The sequence below is a fragment of the Daldinia loculata genome, assembly GCF_022478755.1.
Source record: "Daldinia loculata strain CBS 113971 unplaced genomic scaffold F4817scaffold_35, whole genome shotgun sequence".
In the NCBI taxonomy this organism is placed as follows: Eukaryota; Fungi; Ascomycota; class Sordariomycetes; order Xylariales; family Hypoxylaceae; genus Daldinia; species Daldinia loculata.
The window spans coordinates 88,589-108,114 of NW_026054889.1; the positions used below are offsets into that span (position 1 = coordinate 88,589).

Consider the following 19,526-nt stretch of genomic DNA (forward strand, 5'->3'; position numbering starts at 1 on the left):
AGATCTTTTCCAGCTGAATTACAATAAGCAGCTAGTATTGACGAACCTGCTACGAATTGCAAAAACGTCAAAACAATACCAGAATAGCATGTTATCCGAACCCACTTCATCGTTCCAAAGAGGCGAATGAAAAGGAAAAATAAGGGGGCTTTGGCAAAGAATGATAGGAATGACGCAGTGATAGTTTGGGCCGTTTCCGTCTAGAATAGGTTAGTAATATCAACGAAGGGGTTGAAGTAAACGTCTCTGGCTGATTTACGGATAAATAAAAGGAGTAAAGTTCATTTAACGTTTCTGGTCCTATTCCGCATATTATTAGATTCTGGCGTCGACAAAGGCTTTTGAACATACCAGGTGTAATTGTATAAACTAGGTTCGTATATGCCCTCACTACGAATATCCTCAGTATGAACACGACGACTAACAGTACAATCGCAACAATAGATAGATCTAACACGTCCTTCATTAGCATGTTAAACTTATGCGCAAATTAGACTGGGTAGAGCATTCGTAGACGTACATTCTTCAACCAGAAACTTCTTTTCTTTCCCCCAGGTATTCCATAAGCGGATAGTCACGAAAAAGGTAGAGAGGAGGATCGCAATTATCCCTACTCCAATATATAATCTCAGCGATACACTGCCTAAATTCGGATCAGTGCGATCCATCGCAGGAGGTGGTGGACGACCGGGCAATATCTATGATCTTGAAGCTCGGTCAATTATAGAAATGAGCAGAGCGCCGGTAGATTCTATATATTCGCTGAGCGGGACACCCCTATAGTAGGTGTGATTCGAGCTGAGCCCCCAATGCTCATGTCTTACAGAGTGGTGGTAGTACTCGCATCTTCATTATCGGTAATGATCAATCCCCGCCTCTCACATACATCTGGATAGCTACGATGACTGATTGAGGTCCTCTATTCTTCCAATCAGGTCGTCGGATTTACTCTCTAGAACTACACACCTGCTGTGCCTTATTTAAATGAAAACCTGAAAATAAAGAACGCCTAGCTTTATCAGTAGCGGTCAAATCTTAGAACCGGGTTCTCACTAGGAGTATCGAAAAATGTTTTATAACCACATCTCGTACTAAAGTATGATTTAGCCACCTAAGGTTGCTTCGACAGAGCTGTGTTATTACTTCTTACTCTCATCCTCACGGTTACGATATGAACTTTTGGGAACACACGCGAAACTTATTCACTACATGGGCAGATAGTGGTGCAAGTAATATGGATCAAGAAAAGAAACCTAATGCAGTATCTATCACGTATAAGTTTAGGTACGCTCAGTTATGTACGGTCAAGATTCAAGTGTGTGACAACGTGTATTTGAGATTAGGTGTTTGAGCTACGTACAATATATTGAGAAATCATCTAATATAGACATTTAGCTGATCAGGTAATACAGAGAGCTTTTGTTAGCAGTTTCAAAAAATAGAAATGAAATGTATTTTCAAAGTTCTATCTGCTAAAATGAGTGGCCAAAGGAACTGCTGGGGTGCTCGCGATAGGTGATCCCTTTCTTATAAATCTAATTGAAACGTCTGTTTATTACAAGGCTTAGGATTGGCGGCTGATATAACGCTGAAAGTAGAAATATATGTAAAAGCGAAGGATTGAGGAGAGCTCCACGACATTTCGGTCGGTATTTTAGCCTTACGAATCGATATCTATGCTACTTTAAACTGCTTGATAGTTTGTCGCATGACTATTATTGCTTATACCTGTTACAACTGTAGTTTCTCTTTAAGAGACTCTTAGAAGAAACATTCCATAAGATTATACTAAAGTGGGATCCTTGTATTACCCCGTCGGTTGTGCGTTTATATAAGGGGATCTCTCTACTGAACATGTTATAGATCGAGCCTGGCACCATTACATAAAAGATCGTACTCTCCAGTACGTAATATAATTGTCGCATTCTGGCTTCAAACTAAAATCTGGGCTACTAACAATCGCTACATAAAACATCCTAAATCCCTAAGTACCTAACTCTTACAAAATCAACCCAACAATTATACTCACAACTTACTATTCTTCCAAACCGGCTTCCGCCTCTCAACGAAGCTCTTCACGCCCTCAACCGCATTCTCCCCCTTCTCTATACGTCCAAACCAGCCCTTGAGCAGGATATCCGTGCCCTGCTCCGGCCCAACCCCTTCCCAGCCTAACTTCAACCCCTCGCGTGACACGATAACCGCATCGGGACTATTCCCCGCGATACGCTGCGCCCATTCTAGCGCCTTCTCCAGCACGGCTTTGCTATCGCCCTCCACGACTTCGTTCACCAGCCCCCACGCCAACATCTCCTTCGCGCCGTACTTCTTCCCGCTAAGTGCCATCTCCGCAGCCCGCTGCTTGCCTACGCTACGTACGAGCCGGGGCAATGCACCCGCTAGCGCGATGACCCCGATAGTAACCTCCGGAAGACTAAAACTCGCCGACGCAGCCGCGATGACCAAGTCGCAATTAATCGCCATCTCCATGCCGCCGCCGAAGCAAATGCCATTAACAGCGCCGATGATAGGCTTGAGCCCGCCGCGGTTACTCATGCCGCCAAAACCGCCGAGCGGGAAGCGCTTGTTCTGCCGGCCGTGCTCCTCCGCCGACACCGCCTTATCCGCAGAGGAAGAATTGATAGAATCCCATTCCTTCAGGTCTGCGCCCGCGCAGAAGGCCCTGCCGGAGCCGGTAATGACGGCGCAGCGCAGGGAGGGCTCCGCATCGTACCAGTCCCATAGGCGCTCGAGGGCGAAGTGCTGCGGGCGCGGGATCGCGTTGAGCTGTTGTGGGCGGTTGAGCGTTACGAGCAGGATGTGTGGGCTCGGGAAGGATATTAGGGTGTCTGGGACGTTGGGTGGTGGTGCTGTGAATGAAGACGGGAGTTGAGATTGGGGAGCCATGGTGGGTGTGTAAAAAGGAGGTTTGGGAATTTGGCAAATACGCAAGAGACGAAATCGATTTATTTAGGTTTGATATCTCTAGACGGGATGATGCAGGAAATAATGAAAGGTAAAGCGGTAAGTTAGATTATCTTCAGGCCGTGTAATTGCTCCCGAGACAAAAAGTATGAGATAAAATAAGCCAAATAAATGTTAAACAAAGTATAAATGAGATGTAAATAAGATTAACTATATTGAGTTCGCTCGGTTAGACTGGTAAGTTTGATGTTTTATTAAGAGTTCTTTATTAATCGATTCTCACCTTCAATTGCCTCGGCATTCCGTTAGACCCACAGTACTCCGCAAATCGCAAACCGGACCCGGACCACGGTTGTTACCCCTGACGGTCAAGCTCCGCACGTTACTACATATATTCAGTTACTCCAATTTACAGTACAAGTTGTTCTTAAATAATCAAGCAAAGTAGGTATAGCGAATATGCTTCGAAGAATAGCGCTATTATACTCCGTATTACTGTAATACATAGCTCTTGATATCCATAGAGCTATTGTTTCTTATGGTTATCATGTAGAATGAACCTCGCGTCTGAAGACAGGTATGGTTCATCCCCATCGATCCGGATATCCGAAGGGCATTCCCTTCATTATACTCCCTCCCCACACGCAGACTATCTCAAACTGCGGGTTAGATATCCTCAATTACAAGACGAACTTTTAAAATTTTGAATTGTACAGTGGTTACCGAGGTATGGTGTTATTGCAAGGCATCGAGAAATCAAAGTACCTTCTCACCCTAGGCAGAAAGACCACGCTTTTCACTCTCGGTAAAGAAAATAACCATCCTCCAAAGCTTCTTAACAAGAGCTTCGGCTTCATCATCCAAGGCCTAAAAGTATAGTTAGCATATTGGCATAGTTATTAATTAAAGAAATCGTGATATGATAAGTCACGTACCTCTGCTAATTCCTCTACCAGCTCCGCCGGTTTGCCGTGCTTCCGAAGGTGCTCTTCTACAACCTCGATAAGAAGTTGCTCCTGGACACCTAGATATTCGACCAGTTTCTTCTCGACAAAGGGCCTGAGCTTCTCGCGAATAACACTCTCGTCCAAGAAATCCCACTTAACGTCCCACTCCCAGAGTCCTTCCTTTTCGTTTGGAATTTCTTGTGCCAACGCACGCACAGCCTGGTCACGTTCTTCGTCGGACATGGCCGCAGCAGCAGCGGGCTCAAATTGAATTGGTATGAGCTGGCGCCTAGAAGTCGCATCTTCGTCTTCGTCCTCGAGAAGACCCTCAACCTCGGCGATGGTCTTCCTTTGTGGCGCCGCACGTTGTGCCTGCGCCTTCTGCGCAGCTGCGCCGAGAGATAACTTGAAGGGTTGAGGTGCGGTAATTCCGACCCTACTGGCTTGCCGCTGTTCCATCTCCTGAGCTTGCCTCTCGAGGAACGAATCAGCCATACCCCGGGCTTGCTCGCGCTCTGCCTCTTCCTTGACGCGTTCTTGCTCTTCTGCTTGTCGGTCCGTGTCATCGGCTGCTATTTCTCTAGCTCTAAATGCAGTGCGATTCCTGATCCAAGCGCTCCGGTCCTTGTAATAATCTTCCGACTTTCGTGATGCCTCCGCGTCGTCATCAAAATGTTTTAGTCGCTGGAGCACTTTATCTCTGTTCTTAGCAAAGTCTTTTGCATCCGAGCCGTCGCGCTCCTTCTCTCGCTCTAGGGCAGCTGTGCGAGACTTCTCCCGATTCAACCATCGGCGCTCGGCGTCCAGATAGAGCTTCTCAGTCTCCGCATTTTGCTTGGCGGTCCGACGACGCTCCAATTCCTCATCACTGGCCGAATCGTCGTCGTCATCCCTGCTATAAGATAGACCACCATTTGTCGTGCCGCCGTTAATAAAATTAATCGACCTATTGTAATCCTTGCCCATATCAGACTTCTGTCCCTTCGGACCAGATGGCGCATTCGGCATACCGCGCGGTCCTAGCGGGATATTATTTGAACTAGAAGGCGGCGGGGACGCTAATCGAGAGGGCCGAGATGCACCATTCCTTTGACGTTCCATTGCCTCGAGTTCTTCCTCCCTCTTCAAGCGTTCCATATCTCGCCTAATACTTCGTTCTCTGAAAGCGGCGATTTCGGCAGCAACGGTCTCGCGCATCTCAGCTGGGATGTCGGCTAGTTCGTCCTCCTGTGCCAAGGGGATATTAACCACCTCAACATTCTCGCCGTTCTGAGCCGAGCTGTCACCCATGGCGACATCCCCATCCGCGTCTGCTCCAGATCGCGAGGTAGGATAAAAGAGATTTTTTATGGTCTGCTTTAACGCACCTCTGGCAGCTTCCCGTCTTGCCTCTGCACCGGAGTCGTCAGGCCTGCTCTCCCTATACGCCTCTAGGTATTTTACCGAATTCTCATCTAGTTTAATTTCAAGGGTTGTTTTTTCGAAATTCGCGTAGGAATCGTCGTCGTTCGCGGGCTCGTCTACTGGTACTTGCTTTTTCACGGGTACCTTGATATCTTTTAGGATCTCGGAGGCGAGCCAGAGGGACTCGATATCTTCGAACTGGGCAAAGCCAAAGGTCATTTCTTTCCCACCAGCATCGACAGCTCTGTCCCAACGGCGCACCTTGCCCACAGTGCTGAGGATCTTCTCCACACCCTCGTTGCTACTAATTCCATCTGTGATACCACTCACAAAGACAGTCCGCACGATTTCCTCTTTGGTAGGTGGGACTAATGCTTGCATATTCTCGCGTATGGCCTGTCGCGTTTGGTCTAAGCCACGTTCCATCCCTATACCCGCTCTAGGTCCAGCAGAACTGGGGTTTTCGCTGTCTTTGCGACCTTGCATACCAGGGGTTGGGGGTTTCGTGGAGGTACCGAGACGAATGACGGGGGCGTTGAAGTTAATATTAGGCATATTCGGAGGAGCTTGGAAGTTGGATGGCAGACCGCTAGGTCGATTAGCTTGATTGATGTTGTGCTGCTGAACGCCAGGTGGTGGCGCCATTCCTGGGGCAGACATGCCTGGAGGAGGTCCTGGGGTAGATATCAGTATACGATAAATAACGAAATGCTCGATTGCGACAGCAACCTACCTAGACCAGGAGCAGACGGAACACCTGGAGCACCGCTAGCTCCAGGATATGAACCGTATGTCGGAGGCGGGCCGAAGCCAGGCACTTGAGGTGAGTATTATTATCAGCATCGTTCTAGTCCTTAGAATAACAGGACATATCAAGTAAACATATCAAGAAGCTACTTACCTCCACCGTAGGGATTATACGCCATAATAAGAATTGCTGAATGCTACTAGATTCCGGCAGACGTAATAGAGGGGAGGTAGGAAGTTAACCGAATAGATCGGTGACAAGGAGGTATGCGAATCGCAAGGCCTCGAATAAAATAAGAGAAAAGACTGATGATAGGACGAAAATGTTTAGCAAGGGCGAAGTAGTTTCGCGCGAGGTTTGAACGTTGACAAGGTTCCAGTTTATTAGAGGTAAAAGTTTAAGCACAGCCACACGTGGGGCTTACCTTTTTGAATCACCTTATCTTGATATGTAGATATCATGTACCGTAACGTACCTGAGATACGGCAAATCATCGGCACTAGAGTCACGGAAAAAAAGAGGACGGAGTGTGGACCCATCAAAAAATCGTAATGGACCGCAATTAACGGAACCTTGGAAGCTTCGCTTTCTTTAATCGCGACCACCGGAGGAAGTCCTTGGATCTCAAAGTCTCAATCCCGAGACTTGGCCAAGTTCCGCAAAAACTCTTAAGATGTAAGAATAAATAAATACCAAACACCAATTATGCTACACCTTCCCTAATATTTATATTTTATAGGGCTGAGTTCTCTCGGGTAGCGCAAGTCGCCGTTCGATCAACGTCACTCCTCCGAAGTTCCACGTCGAGATGGCAACCATGCTCCTTCTCGGCCGTGTCTACTCCCTTAATACCTAGTATAAGGTATATCTCAACCTCTCCGATTCTCCGATCAAATGATACCGGCAACGGCCTTCCTAAAGACCCTACTCTTCCTCCCAGATCGCCTCTAGCCCGGGTGCGGCACCAGAACTATTCTTCCTCTATTTGGGGCGATCCTTTTCCAGAAGAAAACAAAGGCGATGATGAAATCAAAAAGCCAAATATCTCGGCATACGATGACCCCTTCGCTCCCGAGATCGATTTCGAAACTGGCGAACTTAACAAGAACAAATTCCTAGAGGAACGACCAGTCCCTACCCGTCCTGCATTGCGCCTTGTCCCGCGAACTGGCCGTACTATTCATGTCACTCGAAATGCTGATGTAGCACGGTCATTTCAGCTTTTATCCATCCACGTATCGTCAAACAGGGTCCGTCATGACTTGAACTCTCAGAGGTACCACGAGCGACCAGGTCTAAAGCGAAAGAGGCTCAAGAGTGAGAGATGGCAGAAGAGATTTCAAAAGGGATTCAAGGCTTGTGTGAAGAGAGTCAGAGAGTTAACAAAGCAGGGCTGGTAAAATCCAGATCTTTCGTGTATAATTATCCAGGTCGACCTGAATCGTATCATTCATGTCGCCAATTGTATAGATCTAGATATGCTGTACATTATGCGACTATGCTCTCGAACCTTCGAACGCATAACTGTATCAAATGAAGAGGCAACAGTAGCGAAGTTGCCATAGTCAAAAAGGGGCGGGGCTATACTTGTTTTATACGACAAAAAAAGGTATATCCCTACCCTTCGACGTATTTATCACAATCCTAAAGGCATCAACTACCTATTTAATCTCGGCATCTTATCCAGGCAAACCTATAGCTAGTGGCAAACAACCCAAGCAAAAAAGGTGCGCCTATCAGTGTTCAGGCGACCGAACTGCGAATAAGATATCATATTTAATACCCAATGCCGTTACAAGTCAATGGTGAATTTATAAAGATCTCATTGTCCTGATTAGCATTAATCAATAACTCAAACACTTGAGGAAAATGTTAACATCATGTGTACCTAGGTACATAATAAGCAACCAAGAGAAACGTGCCGAGTGCCATGTTAGGTCGGAACGGCCTCGAAAGAAAAGTTTGATTGTCTAGTAGATTTGTAAAAGGAATTGGTATCTCTTGTTTACTTACGAGAGTATGGCTACTAGAAATAGTTATAATATAACTCAGAGTCTAAGCATAGACGAAGACCAAGGACACAAATCTACAAGATGCACTGGAAACTAAAACTCTCGACGTATGCCTCTAGCTGGCTCCAGACGGGTCTCAAAAATATTAACAGGGTTTACTAGACAGCCAAGTTGAGCAGGGAGAAGTGTATAGCAGGATAGAAGTCAAAATACTAGATATTTCTACACAAAAGGAGAGTAGCGTAGACACGTCAATATATTTCGGAACCCAACAATGCCGAGGGAGCTTCACAAAAGTGGAATGTAGAAGCTACGGGAAGAAGAATAAGCGGTGAGAGGCAGCAGAGACCTTAAGATAAAGGAGCTGAGCCTCCGTTGCTGAAAGGGATTATTTTGTCTGGAGATTTAACACATACACAGAAAGGATTGTGAGCAGAGATAGAAAAGCCACAAGAGTAAATTTTAAACGACCTACATTAGGCACGAGAAGGATCTAATGCAACGCTCCGAAATGTATGCACTTATAGAAACCATAACTGCTAGTCTCCTATGGATAGCCAGAGGGCGTAATTTACAACTTAGCAGCGCACAAACTGATGCCAAAGTTGCAAAGCTTGAAAGACAAGTCAAAAGGATACGGTTAAGGCTTGATAAATATGACAAGAAGTTTCAAAGAGAAGACCAAAAGATCAAAGATATGAAAACGAGCAAACAAGAAATCGCGGCGCCGCAGCAAACGTTCGGAGAAACAGAACGCCAAGACAACAATAAGCACACAAATATAATTCAAATATCATCGGAAATAGAAGCGGAAACCATACAGCTAAAATCGAAGGAGGAAGAATTGGTTGGCCTAAGACAAGAGCTAGGGCAAGTAATTGTAGAGTTAGAGAAGCTACGGAAGCAGGAAAGTTTGCATCAAGAAGCTCTACAGCGAGAACAGAAGGATTTCAGTGTAAAGTTACAGGGTGTTAAGAATACACTGAACAACGATATCCAATGTTTAACCAATAAACTGAGAGTAGAAGAAAAAAGGAAACATCTACTTTTTCAACAAGTTCAAACACTCCAGGGAACAGTCCGTGTAATATGTCGCATCCGACCAGATACATCCGGTCAGTTACTGGAATACACAACGGAGACAGGATACTTCTACGACCACGCGACTAAGTTAATAATAGTCCAGGAAGAAGCGCTGCAGTATGAGTTTGAGCGGATATTTCTCCCCAAGGATACAAACGATGATATTTTCAACGGAATCAGCCACTTCGTGAAATCGGTCCTTGACGGGAAAAAGGCTTGTATATTCTGCTATGGCCAATCGGGTACCGGTAAGACATACACGATGAGTAATCTAGATAACGTGGGGAATCGAAAAGACGACGTCGACTACGAGAATGATGGTATTATCCCAAGGGTGAAGACAATGATCTTCAGCGAGAAGAAAAGGCTCCGCGAGCTCGGCACTGAGCTCGTGGTTAGTGCACGCTGTTTTGAGATCTACGACGAGAATCTGTGGTTAATACGAGCAGACGGAAGTAAGGAGAAACCACGGGCTGTGAGCAGCATCGTGAATTCAGAATTCCAGACGCTCGACTCGGCTAAGGACTTCAGCGCTTTAGTCAACACCGGGATGAAAAATAGACATTTCGGAGCGACTGCTTTGAACAAGAGCTCGTCTCGGTCTCATTTCATCATTAGCCTCAAAATAGTCACCAAAATCGACGGTGGCCACGGTAAACCACGCGAAGGCCTGTTCAGCCTGGTAGATCTCGCGGGCTTCGAGAGGACCGAACAAGCAGAAACCATGGGGAAAGCTTTCAAGGAAGGCAACGACATTAACTTATCACTCATGGCACTAAGAAGCACATTAGACGCTCTTGCCAAGAATAGACCCCTAAAGTTTAGGGATAGTATACTCACGATGGTCCTGCAGCCCTTTCTTGGCGAGGACAGCATGACACTCATGTTTGTTATGATTAGCCTTTTGAAGGATAACTGGCAGGCGACTAAGTGGACACTCGAGCTTGCGAAGATCGTAAGTTAGGAATGTTTATGGCTTAGGTACTCTGTTTATTGTATATTAAGACGCTAACCACCGGTCATGATTTAGGCTCGGGTCGCAAAGAAACGAAACAGAGATAGTGAACGTGCGGCAGCGGCAGCGGCGGCGGGAAGGAGGAAGCCGAACGTACCAGCAAGTACAGCTCAACTGCGAAGGGGCAGGAAATAAGCAAAATCCGTCAGCTATTTGGGGGAGGGGGGAGGAGATCTTGGTTCGAATTCTCGTGATGTACCTACCTAGGAGGTAGGCAGTTCGGTTAAGCTGGGTAATGACCAAATGAAACCTCTCGGGCGTCCAATACCAATACCTGTTTACAAGATACATCTCGATACGGACATTCACGAATCTTAGAGTGTATCATTCCCGGTCAAGGGTAGAAAGGGACGGCAAGAAAAAAAAGCCTCAAAAGAGCTGATCTCACCGGTGTCTTCAAGGCCGTACTTCTGCATACACCGGTTCAGACGCCCCTTTGCCATTGCGTCACGATGAATCGTCTCCCTCTCACGAGACGTGAATGCCGGGGTCGCGACAATCTCCGCTCACTCCCAGGAACAGGTTTTACTTCTTAATGACGGGAACTTGATAAAGCCTCATATTATGCCATGGCCACGGACGGATTCATGGGTTGTGATTGGGCTGGGGCGCGTTTACTCGGGCTTCTTCATACATTAACGAGGCGACAAATGGCGTCTTGACTTTGCTGGCCCCTGACAATCATTGAACACGCCCAGGTAAGCACTCCCACCGACATGTGGCCACCATTTAGATCGTGTATTTCACTCAACGAAGGATACCTACTGCAGGCGTGTTAAGTCCGTGAGAATCGTACCGAACGCACTTTTGCCGCCCCTGTTACGGGCCGCGTTCCCCTTGTTACGGACTCACCCTGTTGCTTTTTGCGAGCAGTAGGTACATTCCGATTAGGATCTTCCTAAGAGGCCAAGAGAGCTACTCACGCTCATTCTAGCGGCTACTTGGCCCCGTAAGATGTCAGTAAGTGAGCTCCGTAAATAGAATAGAAAGTTGATCGGTTATTAACATTACGTAGCCCCTTGTCACCCTCGACCTAGTCATTTCATCTGTTCCTTGTGGGAGGGGGTTGAGTGGCTGATGGTGGAGGACAGGACGCATCGGAGGCCGTTGAGCTCGAAGCTAGGTCGCTAGTAGGTACATCGATTCGAATCAATAATTCTACGCGCAGATGCATTGTGCTTGGGTGGCTGCTAGGCACATTACAGGCTGGTCAGCAGGCTCCACTGGCCAAAGCGTATCACGACAGTGATGGCCCCCCTGGAAGACTCTGTCTATCGACTGTCACACTGCTCCTTGTGGGATCATAAAATTTAATACATAGAGGATCTTTTTATTTGAATGGCTTTGGCTTCCGGACAGCACGGAACTCCCATGTTTTCCGCGCCCACTTGGATACATGGCCTGCTTGAGCTTCCTCTTGTAGTATTCACATCGTAATCTTTACTTAGGCAGCTAGCTTCATACCTAAAACATACCACATACCCACGGCCCCATGGTGAGCACTGTCGAACAGTATTTTGATTATCGTATCAAAGATATCATCCAGCTTACTTGGTCTAATGTTTGCTGTGGAGAGAACGGGGTGTAAATATTGGCACTGTTATTATCTTAACTGACTATACGTAATTGGAACGGTAGTTTCCCAGTATCTAGATATAAGACATAGTTTAATCTACAATAGGAGTTAAGAGCAATGTGTTATTCCGTGTGCAATACAGTGGTGAAGTACTAGTTGTAACCTTGACCTAATATCTTGAAAGTGTTTCCAGTTTGACACAGTTAAGAAATCGAAGCCGCTTGGTAGAAGCTAGCAGAAAAATAAAGATGAATAAAGGTATATATTGCTTACATATGCACGAGGACTAAGTTATATGTTTACAATCTGTATTTACAAGGTAATGAGGGTTTAAATACTTTGCTATTTAATATCAGCTCCAAGCGCTATAAGATGAATTATTGTTAGGTATTGCACTAAAATTGTTAAAAGAATATGTTTTTTACGAAAGAAGTATGTAATAAAAGCAGCTAATTATCCCTTTACGGGGTCGTATATAGGTAAGAATTTTTGCTATTTTTGACTTGGTCTTGTTTCCTGATGGTATATTTTGATTCCTCTGTTCGATTGCCGGTGCTTGTGAGCATTTATTTAGGTGTGCTACTTTTAGAGTAAAGGAGGACCCGTATCCACGTTTTGTAGCTTGTGAATGCAAGAAAAATGTATCTTTAGAACAAATAAGTTCTCTATCCATATGGGGTGCGGATGAGCTTCAATTAGGAGTAGGATTAGTTGAGCTATACTACGTTATACGTCATCGTGATGCCGGCACTTCCGCCGAGTTCAAATACATCTTAAACCTATTTCCTACTGTTTACGATAGCATACTTGGAAACTGGTAGCTCATAGTTATATTTAATGGAAACCATTTCGCCAGTATCCTCTCCACGTATGCTTGTCCATGTATTTCTCAGGTCCCGGGCTCAATTATATATTCAATAAAGGCACTGGGGGGTGGTATCATTCATATCGCGTCGGTCCCTCTGGATAATGATGAGGTCGTGGTGTGTGTAGTACGGCTCGGGTGCTGGAATCAACTCGTGGCGGACGTAGTAATCAAAAGGACCTGAAGGAAACTTGGCGGTGAGTCCGGGTTGCTTTACATGCTAAAATAGAATGGTTAACATGAGAGATGCTGTCATACCTATTGAAAACGGTGTCAAACCCACCTTCCTCACAGCCTATCTATATCTGAATAGCACATAGAAACATTAGAGATATGGAGCGAAGTTGGATATAGTAAACGGCAATAGTTTAGTGGGCTAGTATGTCTGATAGTAAAATCGTTGTAGTATTTAGACTATGTACGGAGTTAACTGTTATGATTAATTCGCTTATTCCTGCTCTTTCAACTAGGGCTATAGACTAAATATTATAGGTATGGCAACACCACGACGCACGGATATGTGAAAGGGGAGTGGAGACTGGATATCCTGTTGTCCATAAGAATTACAGCACTCTGTGCGCTATATTTCTGATAAATCATGGCTATGTCTTCGAGGTAATATGGGGAACCTCACGTCATTATCAAATGTCAGAGCGTATACGGCAGCAAATTCTCCTCGGTCACCCCTCAAAACGTCAATATCTGGTTATGGTGGAACGGCGAATGTGACATAGGAGATCTCGATGAAGGCTCCGTTCCCTCGGGGTGGGAGTTTGACGCGTGTCCGTTAAAGTACCTACTTAGGTACGTATCGAGTGCTAAATGGAGAATAGTTTTCGGCAGGGCTGAACATATGTTGGTTACTCGTTGAAAAGATGATGGTCTGAGCTCCTACTAGTTAAATCATACTACTTTAGCTCTTTCTCTCTTCTTTGCAGCTTTTTGCGTGGCGACAGGGATAATGAAACGACACCATTGCGAAAAGTGAGGCGGGAGAAATGAATTTGACATCTTCAAAAGTTTGGTTGGTTTTTAGAGCGACGAAAATGTTTATAATCCGTGTTCGCCTCGAGTTAGCCCGAGTGAAACTAATTTGGTGCTTTAATTGGTATTTTCAGGAAAGCTGTGCCGTTGATGCCGGCACCGAATGAGATAATGGGTCAGTTTTTATCAATTTACGAATCTAACTATATAGTGGAATGATCATTAATACACCTTTAAGCAGTTGGTAAGGCTGTCCACCAACCAAAAAGATCTATCCGGTGAAGCATAGCAAATATTGTACATTCTTCCGGTGGGAAAGCTTGTAACCAATACAAAACCCGAGCCTAAACTTCCTCTTGTGAACGCACAATCTGGTTATACACGTGGGTAGATAGGAGGCATTGATGCCCCCTATACCTGGAACAGTCCAGAAACCCTCCCACAGACCACCAAATCGTTTGACCGTGGAGCCACATAATGTTATTACGTAGCGGCTATAGATTTAATGACAATGACAATGACAGCTCCAATAGCCAAGCCCTTTAGATTGTTTGAAAGAAAGCTCTACGAATCCAGGCCAGCCTGGTCTGCCTTGCCATTATCGCAAAGGGTGCTTTGGGAACTATTCTTTCATATCCATGGGGGCCACCAGGCCACACATGGAGCTCTGCTTGAACCCCACCTTCCCATAGTTTGGAGGCGAATGCCACAATCTCATCCCGGAAGGGTTCAGCCGAAGCGCAGTCGAGGTATGTCGGTGGCAACCCTGAGAGATCCTGCCCTCGAGCAGGTGCTTCGTATTCAGTAACAGAGCTGCTCCCAGCGCGCTCACCGAGGAGGCAACGCCAGGCAAACCTGTTTAGAGTCGAGTTATAAAATGGGCCGGTGGAAAACTGTTGGGACGAAACCTTTTCGTTCCTATCGTCGAGCATGGGGCATTCGAGAACAAGGCCACACAGCTTCGGGCCGCCTTTATCACGTGCCATCAATGCTGTAGCCGCTGCCAAACCGCCCCCAGCAGATGTGCCGTAGAGCAGCAGGCGGTCAGGATCGATACCTAGTTCTGAGAGGTGCTTACCAGCCCAGAGCAATGCAGCGTAACAGTCTTCTGCAGGCTGCGTACCGGTATTCTCTGGCGCACGTCCGTACTCCACACTTATAGCGATGGCATTGAACTCCCTTGCCCATACGACACTAGTATCCAATCCCGCGAAGCGATCTGCTGCAACTAAGGCGCCACCGTGGATGTAGAAAATGCATGGATGCTGATCACCCGTCGCGGCCGCTGGCCGTACAACCGAGACCGTTAGATCCCTTCGAGGCCCAGGGATTGTAACGTCGTCGACTTTAACACTCTCGTCGGTAAGTAGAGCGTTCGTGAGAGGCTGAGTCCTCGCCGCCGCATCCTTCCTAAGCTTCTCAACCTCATACCTCTCAGGCGTGCCGCCTAGAGCTTTGAATATCGCGTCTATCTCAGCGTCATAAGGTGGTCTTGGCAAGCGGTCAGCTGGCCCCGCCAAAACCTTGCGCATTCTGAGTGAGGCCGTAATCTGCGTAGATAGTCCAACAAGTCCGGGGTGGCATAGGGGTGAGGGCTTCCGTGTCGAGTTGAGATGCCCTTGAGAGTTTGGGTACTACGCGCCCAAGAAGTGGCCGGTCGAGGAGAGGGTTTGACATTTATATCGGAGCATTACATGTACAGGGGCTAAGTCGATGGCGACAAGCTAACCTAGCGTGTCCATTGCAAGGGATGGAGAACTAGCTGGAGACGCCTTAACCAATCGCGTGAAGCATAGCTAGGAAAATTTCCGGTAGTCGGTGAGGATCGAAGAGAAGGCGTCTTTGGAGATCGATTCCACAAAAGACGGTTCCTTTGGAGAACCGGCCAAGCGGATAGCGAAATAATTCGCATATCTCGAACCAGTTCAACATACGGTTAAGTTCAAATATAGCTTCCTATCGCGACCAATCGTCGGAATTAAGACCCGAATAAATGGGTGCTTCGGTAAACTAAAGCTACCACTTTTGTTATCTTTCTGACGATTTAATTCGGTAGGTAGTTCGAAACTGTGGTTGTCAGTAAGACTTAATGTAACTAAGTGTCAATGCACTCTTTTTTTATCACTTGCTTAACGGCCATCTCCTATCTGTTCTCCGAAATGACTGATCATCTGCATAGTGACTGGTCAGAATTTACGTGTCGGCGATAAAGATGGCGACATAGAGTGAGGCCGATAGTGGAAATATGTATAGAAGGGAAACAAACTCTTGTCTATAAGAAGTCCCGTGACGAGACTTATATGCATGCTGCATGCAAGCCGCAATCATCCATGGTTCAATACTCTTATATAGAAGCTATATTACAGAGTAGAAGCTGCAAGAAGAAACCCGGAGCCATGGAATCCAAGGAAGAAGCATACCTAAGCGGAGTGCATTAAAACGTATATTTGCGTTTATAAGATATATTTGCGTTTATAAGGTATAAGAAAACTCTCTTATATCGAGGAGGGGTGAATAATAACGAAGGATTTTTTTTTTCAGACTCGTCATATTTCTAATTATAATAAAAAGTAAAACAGATCTGATCCTATCTGCTCACCGATCTTAACACATTCCCCAAACTATCCCCAGACGCCACTACCACACCATTATGTACGATGGCGAGCCATGGAGTTCCGAAGACGACCGAGGTAGTTCGAGGCGCACCCGTGAATATTGTTCTAAAAGCCGATCAGCGCACGGGCCGCCAAGTAAGCGGAACTGTTCGTGATGTTCTGACACGAGGTGACCACCATCGCGGTATCAAAGTTCGACTTACTGATGGTCGTATCGGGCGGGTCCAGAGTATGGGCACTACTACTTCATCAGCATCAATATCAAATGCTATCTCCGATGATGATGTAACATCAGGAAGTACGTCAATTATAGGTGGACCAGTCGATTTGGTGGAGGGGACTACTTCACAGCCACGTGCGCATCGCCCGCGTTATCGGGACGCGAGGCTAGAAGAGCCGCTTGATGTTCCACCTGATCAGGCTGACTTAGGTGCATATATTGTACCTTCAAGACGCAAGGGCAAAAACAAAAATGGTTCCAAGCAGACTGACCAGCCAGATGGGTCGGCCCGGGGTGACCAGTCCTTAAGGAGTAACGTGGTGGCAAATTCTACTACGGATGTAACATCGACCACGGTGACATGCCCAGTCTGTGGCGCATTCGAAGGAGACGAGACGGCTGTGGCTCACCACGTGTCGGAACACTTTGAATAAAATGAATCCGCTGGCGGGCTTCTAGACAAAATTTGGTGTTGGTTAACTCGATGGCTATACCAAGCCGAATACCGATCAAAGAAGGGGTTAGGATAATCTGTATGAACCGTAGCGGGGAAATCCTCAAATATGCTGCGTACCATGGTAGAGTTTGCTCTCATGGCCCCTTGGCCCGGTCTGCTCTTCTGCAATCGGTATTCTACTCGACTACTAGCTTCCAGCATGGCCATAAGCATCTAGCCAGCAATGACGGAAGTGGTCATCGATGTAATGTACTCAAATGAATCGTTTCCGACAATGGTGACCTCAAGGTCATCTCTACTGAAGAGGGAGATGCCATCAGGGTGTTCAACCCACCATCAAGGTTCTCCTATTCGGTCCCTTATAGCCGCCAGTCATTCTATGGATTTTCTGTTACTATTTCTCATAACACCGAGGGTACACAAATATGACTGGTAGAGAGATGAGCGATATACGGGTCCACGACGTCGTTATTATCGGCGCTGGACCCTGCGGCCTTGCTGTTGCAGCGCGATTGTCCGAACGCATGCCGGCAGCGAACTTCTCAGACGATGAACATCAAAGGTACCATTGGATTAGGAAACACCGAAATCATGCCAGTATCAAAAACTACAAGACGGGATTCGAGACGCGTCGAATGTCGTCTACCGCTTCACCAGGTAGTGCGGGCCTAGACCTTCTGGTGCTAGACGCCACAGACAACTGTTGGATGGCACGATGGGATACCCTATTCAAGACATTCGATATCTCTCATCTCCGAAGTCCAATGTTCTTCCATGTCGACCCAGCCGAACGAGATGGCCTGCTGGCATTTACATATAGAAATGATAGAGGGAATGAACTTACAGAGCTTCGGGGCTGTGTTGGGAAGGAACTGAGTAAACACCAAAGAAAGAAGAGGGAGAGGGCCGGAAGAATGTAAGCTTTCCTATTCGAGTTTCCAATGCGGGCATGCACTCAACCATGAAAGACCACGGACAGAACCCACTGTTGACGAACGTGATCGAAACGATTATTTTGTTCCTTCGACGCCTCTTTTCGCTTCGCATTGCGGATGTCTTATGGACCGCTATGGATTACGCGGCAATATTGTAAGCCATGAAAAAGTGGACGACATTCGCTACGACTACGTCGAAGACGTCTCCGAAGCCGACAAGGTCTTCACTGTCCGAACAGATAGGGGTATCCATTACGCAAAGACCGTAGTGTTGGCCGTGGGTGGTAACCCACCCCAGATCCCCGATAATCTCTCAGAGGGGGCGGAGGGAGCAACACACGCTATGCATATTAAGGAATTTCCGTCTTCTCACGTTAGAGAAAAACTGAGTACTAGATCCCCTGTTAACATCGTGATTGTCGGAGGAGGGTTAACCTCAGCTCAACTGTCTGACCTGGCCATTCGTCGCGGGGTAAATAAGGTGTGGTTGTTGATGCGTGGACCCCTTAAAGTGAAATATTTCGATATAGGGCTCGAATGGGTGGGCAAGTTCCGAAACTTCGAGCAAGCCGCCTTCTGGACATCCGATTCCGCTGAGGAGCGATGGGAGAAGATAATGACTGCTCGGAACGGGGGTAGCATTACGCCGGCATACAAGAAAGTCCTTGAGCGGCATCTCTCTACTGGGCGGTTGTCCTTACTACAGAACACCACGATTAAGGATAAGAGCTGGGACCCGTGCTCCAAGACTTGGACGGTGTCGCTATCGGACGAGAGCCAAGAACTCCCTCGGATCGACCATATCTACTTCGCAACTGGCGTTCAGGGCAATTTCGAATGCCTTCCCTTCTTGAAGTCGATGTGCTCTGATTATCCTATTGAAAACTGCGGGGGTATGCCATGTATTACGGAGAATATGGCGGTAAGCTTGTTGCATATTTGTTTGTTGTTTACCCCTGAATGCCCCTTTGGGGGTTCTGATAGTTGCTATCGATGTTCCCTAGTCTCGAGTTACTTATGTCCTCTTTTATACTCTAGTTGTATAACACAGCTAACTCGGCATACCGCAGTGGAGAGACGACGTCCCCATGTTCCTAGCCGGCAGGCTTGCTGCGTTGCAGCTGGGACCCGGCGCCCCAAACCTAATCGGTGCTAGGATTGGAGCCGAGAGGATTGCTTGGTCAATCCAAGATGTCCTAGGTGCTAGGGACTCTGGGAACGATATCGACTCTGACAAGTGTGAGTTCGATTACCTTACTGGGAGGGGTAGTCGCTACGACGCCCTAAGCGAGGATATATAGAGACCGGATTGAGTAGTGCACCGGCCAAAAGCTACCCAGGTATGAAGTCTCATAAAACTAAAAACACTCACGAAAGTGATCGAGCATGAGCACTACAGTTAAGGCCATCCCATAACAAAGCTTAACACTCGGCGGAACGATCTTCGGAGGAAATATCGGAACACCAATTTGTTTAATGAGTTGCTGAATTGATAGTCAATTAAGTAGTTGCATTTGGCATATCTTGAAGCGCCTTCAAGATGGTACTTACGTTAAACTAAGGTCGTGCAATTAGGCGTTGATCTAATAAAAAACGCATCCGAAGGCCAGCAATCTTACTAAATTCTAGTAAAAATGCTACGACGAGACGCATCAAAAGTCACCTATGACAATCATTACAGCCAAAGCATAGGATACTTTGAAATTTACTGAAATTACCATGAGTAGCAACGTTTTAAAG

General features: G+C 46.6%; 7 protein-coding genes across 7 annotated transcripts; 4 read left to right on the forward strand and 3 right to left on the reverse strand.

The window, feature by feature from the left end:
- Window positions 1–1,884: 1,884 nt before the first annotated feature.
- On the reverse strand, window positions 1,885–3,206 carry F4817DRAFT_341946 (enoyl-CoA hydratase/carnithine racemase). Its single transcript, XM_049303839.1, has one exon. It carries the CDS (start codon window positions 2,905–2,907, stop codon window positions 2,026–2,028), a length of 882 nt encoding a protein of 293 aa, XP_049157640.1. The 5' UTR covers window positions 2,908–3,206; the 3' UTR covers window positions 1,885–2,025.
- Window positions 3,207–6,589, reverse strand: F4817DRAFT_341949 (uncharacterized protein). Its single transcript, XM_049303840.1, has 4 exons — window positions 6,178–6,589; window positions 6,010–6,093; window positions 3,861–5,950; window positions 3,207–3,792 (listed from the first exon to the last, which is right to left on the reverse strand). The coding sequence occupies exons 1-4, from the start codon at window positions 6,200–6,202 to the stop codon at window positions 3,700–3,702; spliced, it is 2,292 nt and encodes a 763-aa protein (XP_049157641.1). The 5' UTR covers window positions 6,203–6,589; the 3' UTR covers window positions 3,207–3,699.
- Window positions 6,590–8,048, forward strand: F4817DRAFT_341951 (uncharacterized protein). Its single transcript, XM_049303841.1, has 2 exons — window positions 6,590–6,699; window positions 6,764–8,048. Coding segments are annotated over exons 1-2 (663 nt in total). The 5' UTR covers window positions 6,590–6,697; the 3' UTR covers window positions 7,425–8,048.
- A 499-nt stretch (window positions 8,049–8,547) lies between these two features.
- Window positions 8,548–10,269, forward strand: F4817DRAFT_317288 (P-loop containing nucleoside triphosphate hydrolase protein; the record flags this gene model as incomplete). The annotated part of the gene is made up of 2 exons (XM_049300785.1): window positions 8,548–10,074; window positions 10,150–10,269. 2 exons carry the CDS (start codon window positions 8,548–8,550, stop codon window positions 10,267–10,269), a joined length of 1,647 nt encoding a protein of 548 aa, XP_049157643.1.
- A 3,459-nt stretch (window positions 10,270–13,728) lies between these two features.
- F4817DRAFT_158824 (lipase) lies at window positions 13,729–15,287 on the reverse strand. Its single transcript, XM_049298067.1, has one exon. It carries the CDS (start codon window positions 15,089–15,091, stop codon window positions 14,102–14,104), a length of 990 nt encoding a protein of 329 aa, XP_049157644.1. The 5' UTR covers window positions 15,092–15,287; the 3' UTR covers window positions 13,729–14,101.
- Window positions 15,288–15,844: 557 nt separating this feature from the next.
- On the forward strand, window positions 15,845–17,084 carry F4817DRAFT_158773 (uncharacterized protein). The gene is made up of 2 exons (XM_049298065.1): window positions 15,845–16,914; window positions 16,979–17,084. The coding sequence occupies exon 1, from the start codon at window positions 16,217–16,219 to the stop codon at window positions 16,826–16,828; it is 612 nt and encodes a 203-aa protein (XP_049157645.1). The 5' UTR covers window positions 15,845–16,216; the 3' UTR covers window positions 16,829–16,914; window positions 16,979–17,084.
- On the forward strand, window positions 17,085–19,526 carry F4817DRAFT_158774 (FAD/NAD(P)-binding domain-containing protein). The gene is made up of 3 exons (XM_049298066.1): window positions 17,085–17,767; window positions 17,820–18,708; window positions 18,857–19,526. Exons 1-3 carry the CDS (start codon window positions 17,277–17,279, stop codon window positions 19,085–19,087), a joined length of 1,611 nt encoding a protein of 536 aa, XP_049157646.1. The 5' UTR covers window positions 17,085–17,276; the 3' UTR covers window positions 19,088–19,526.

Excerpts from the sequence above, each read along its gene's own strand:
- F4817DRAFT_341946 (XM_049303839.1), bottom strand. The coding sequence starts at position 2,907 with ATGGCTCCCCAATCTCAACTCCCGTCTTCATTCACAGCACCACCACCC.
- F4817DRAFT_341949 (XM_049303840.1), bottom strand. The coding sequence starts at position 6,202 with ATGGCGTATAATCCCTACGGTGGAG. Across the intron at positions 5,951-6,009 it reads TCCGTCTGCTCCTGGTCTAG|GACCTCCTCCAGGCATGTCT; the intron begins GTAGGTTGCTGT and ends TATCTACCCCAG. Across the intron at positions 3,793-3,860 it reads TGGTAGAGGAATTAGCAGAG|GCCTTGGATGATGAAGCCGA; the intron begins GTACGTGACTTA and ends CTATACTTTTAG.
- F4817DRAFT_158824 (XM_049298067.1), bottom strand. The coding sequence starts at position 15,091 with ATGCGCAAGGTTTTGGCGGGGCCAGCTGACCGCTTGCCAAGACCACCT.
- F4817DRAFT_158773 (XM_049298065.1), top strand. The coding sequence starts at position 16,217 with ATGGCGAGCCATGGAGTTCCGAAGACGACCGAGGTAGTTCGAGGCGCA.
- F4817DRAFT_158774 (XM_049298066.1), top strand. The coding sequence starts at position 17,277 with ATGACTGGTAGAGAGATGAGCGATATACGGGTCCACGACGTCGTTATT. Across the intron at positions 17,768-17,819 it reads AGGGAGAGGGCCGGAAGAAT|ACCACGGACAGAACCCACTG; the intron begins GTAAGCTTTCCT and ends CAACCATGAAAG. Across the intron at positions 18,709-18,856 it reads GTATTACGGAGAATATGGCG|TGGAGAGACGACGTCCCCAT; the intron begins GTAAGCTTGTTG and ends GGCATACCGCAG.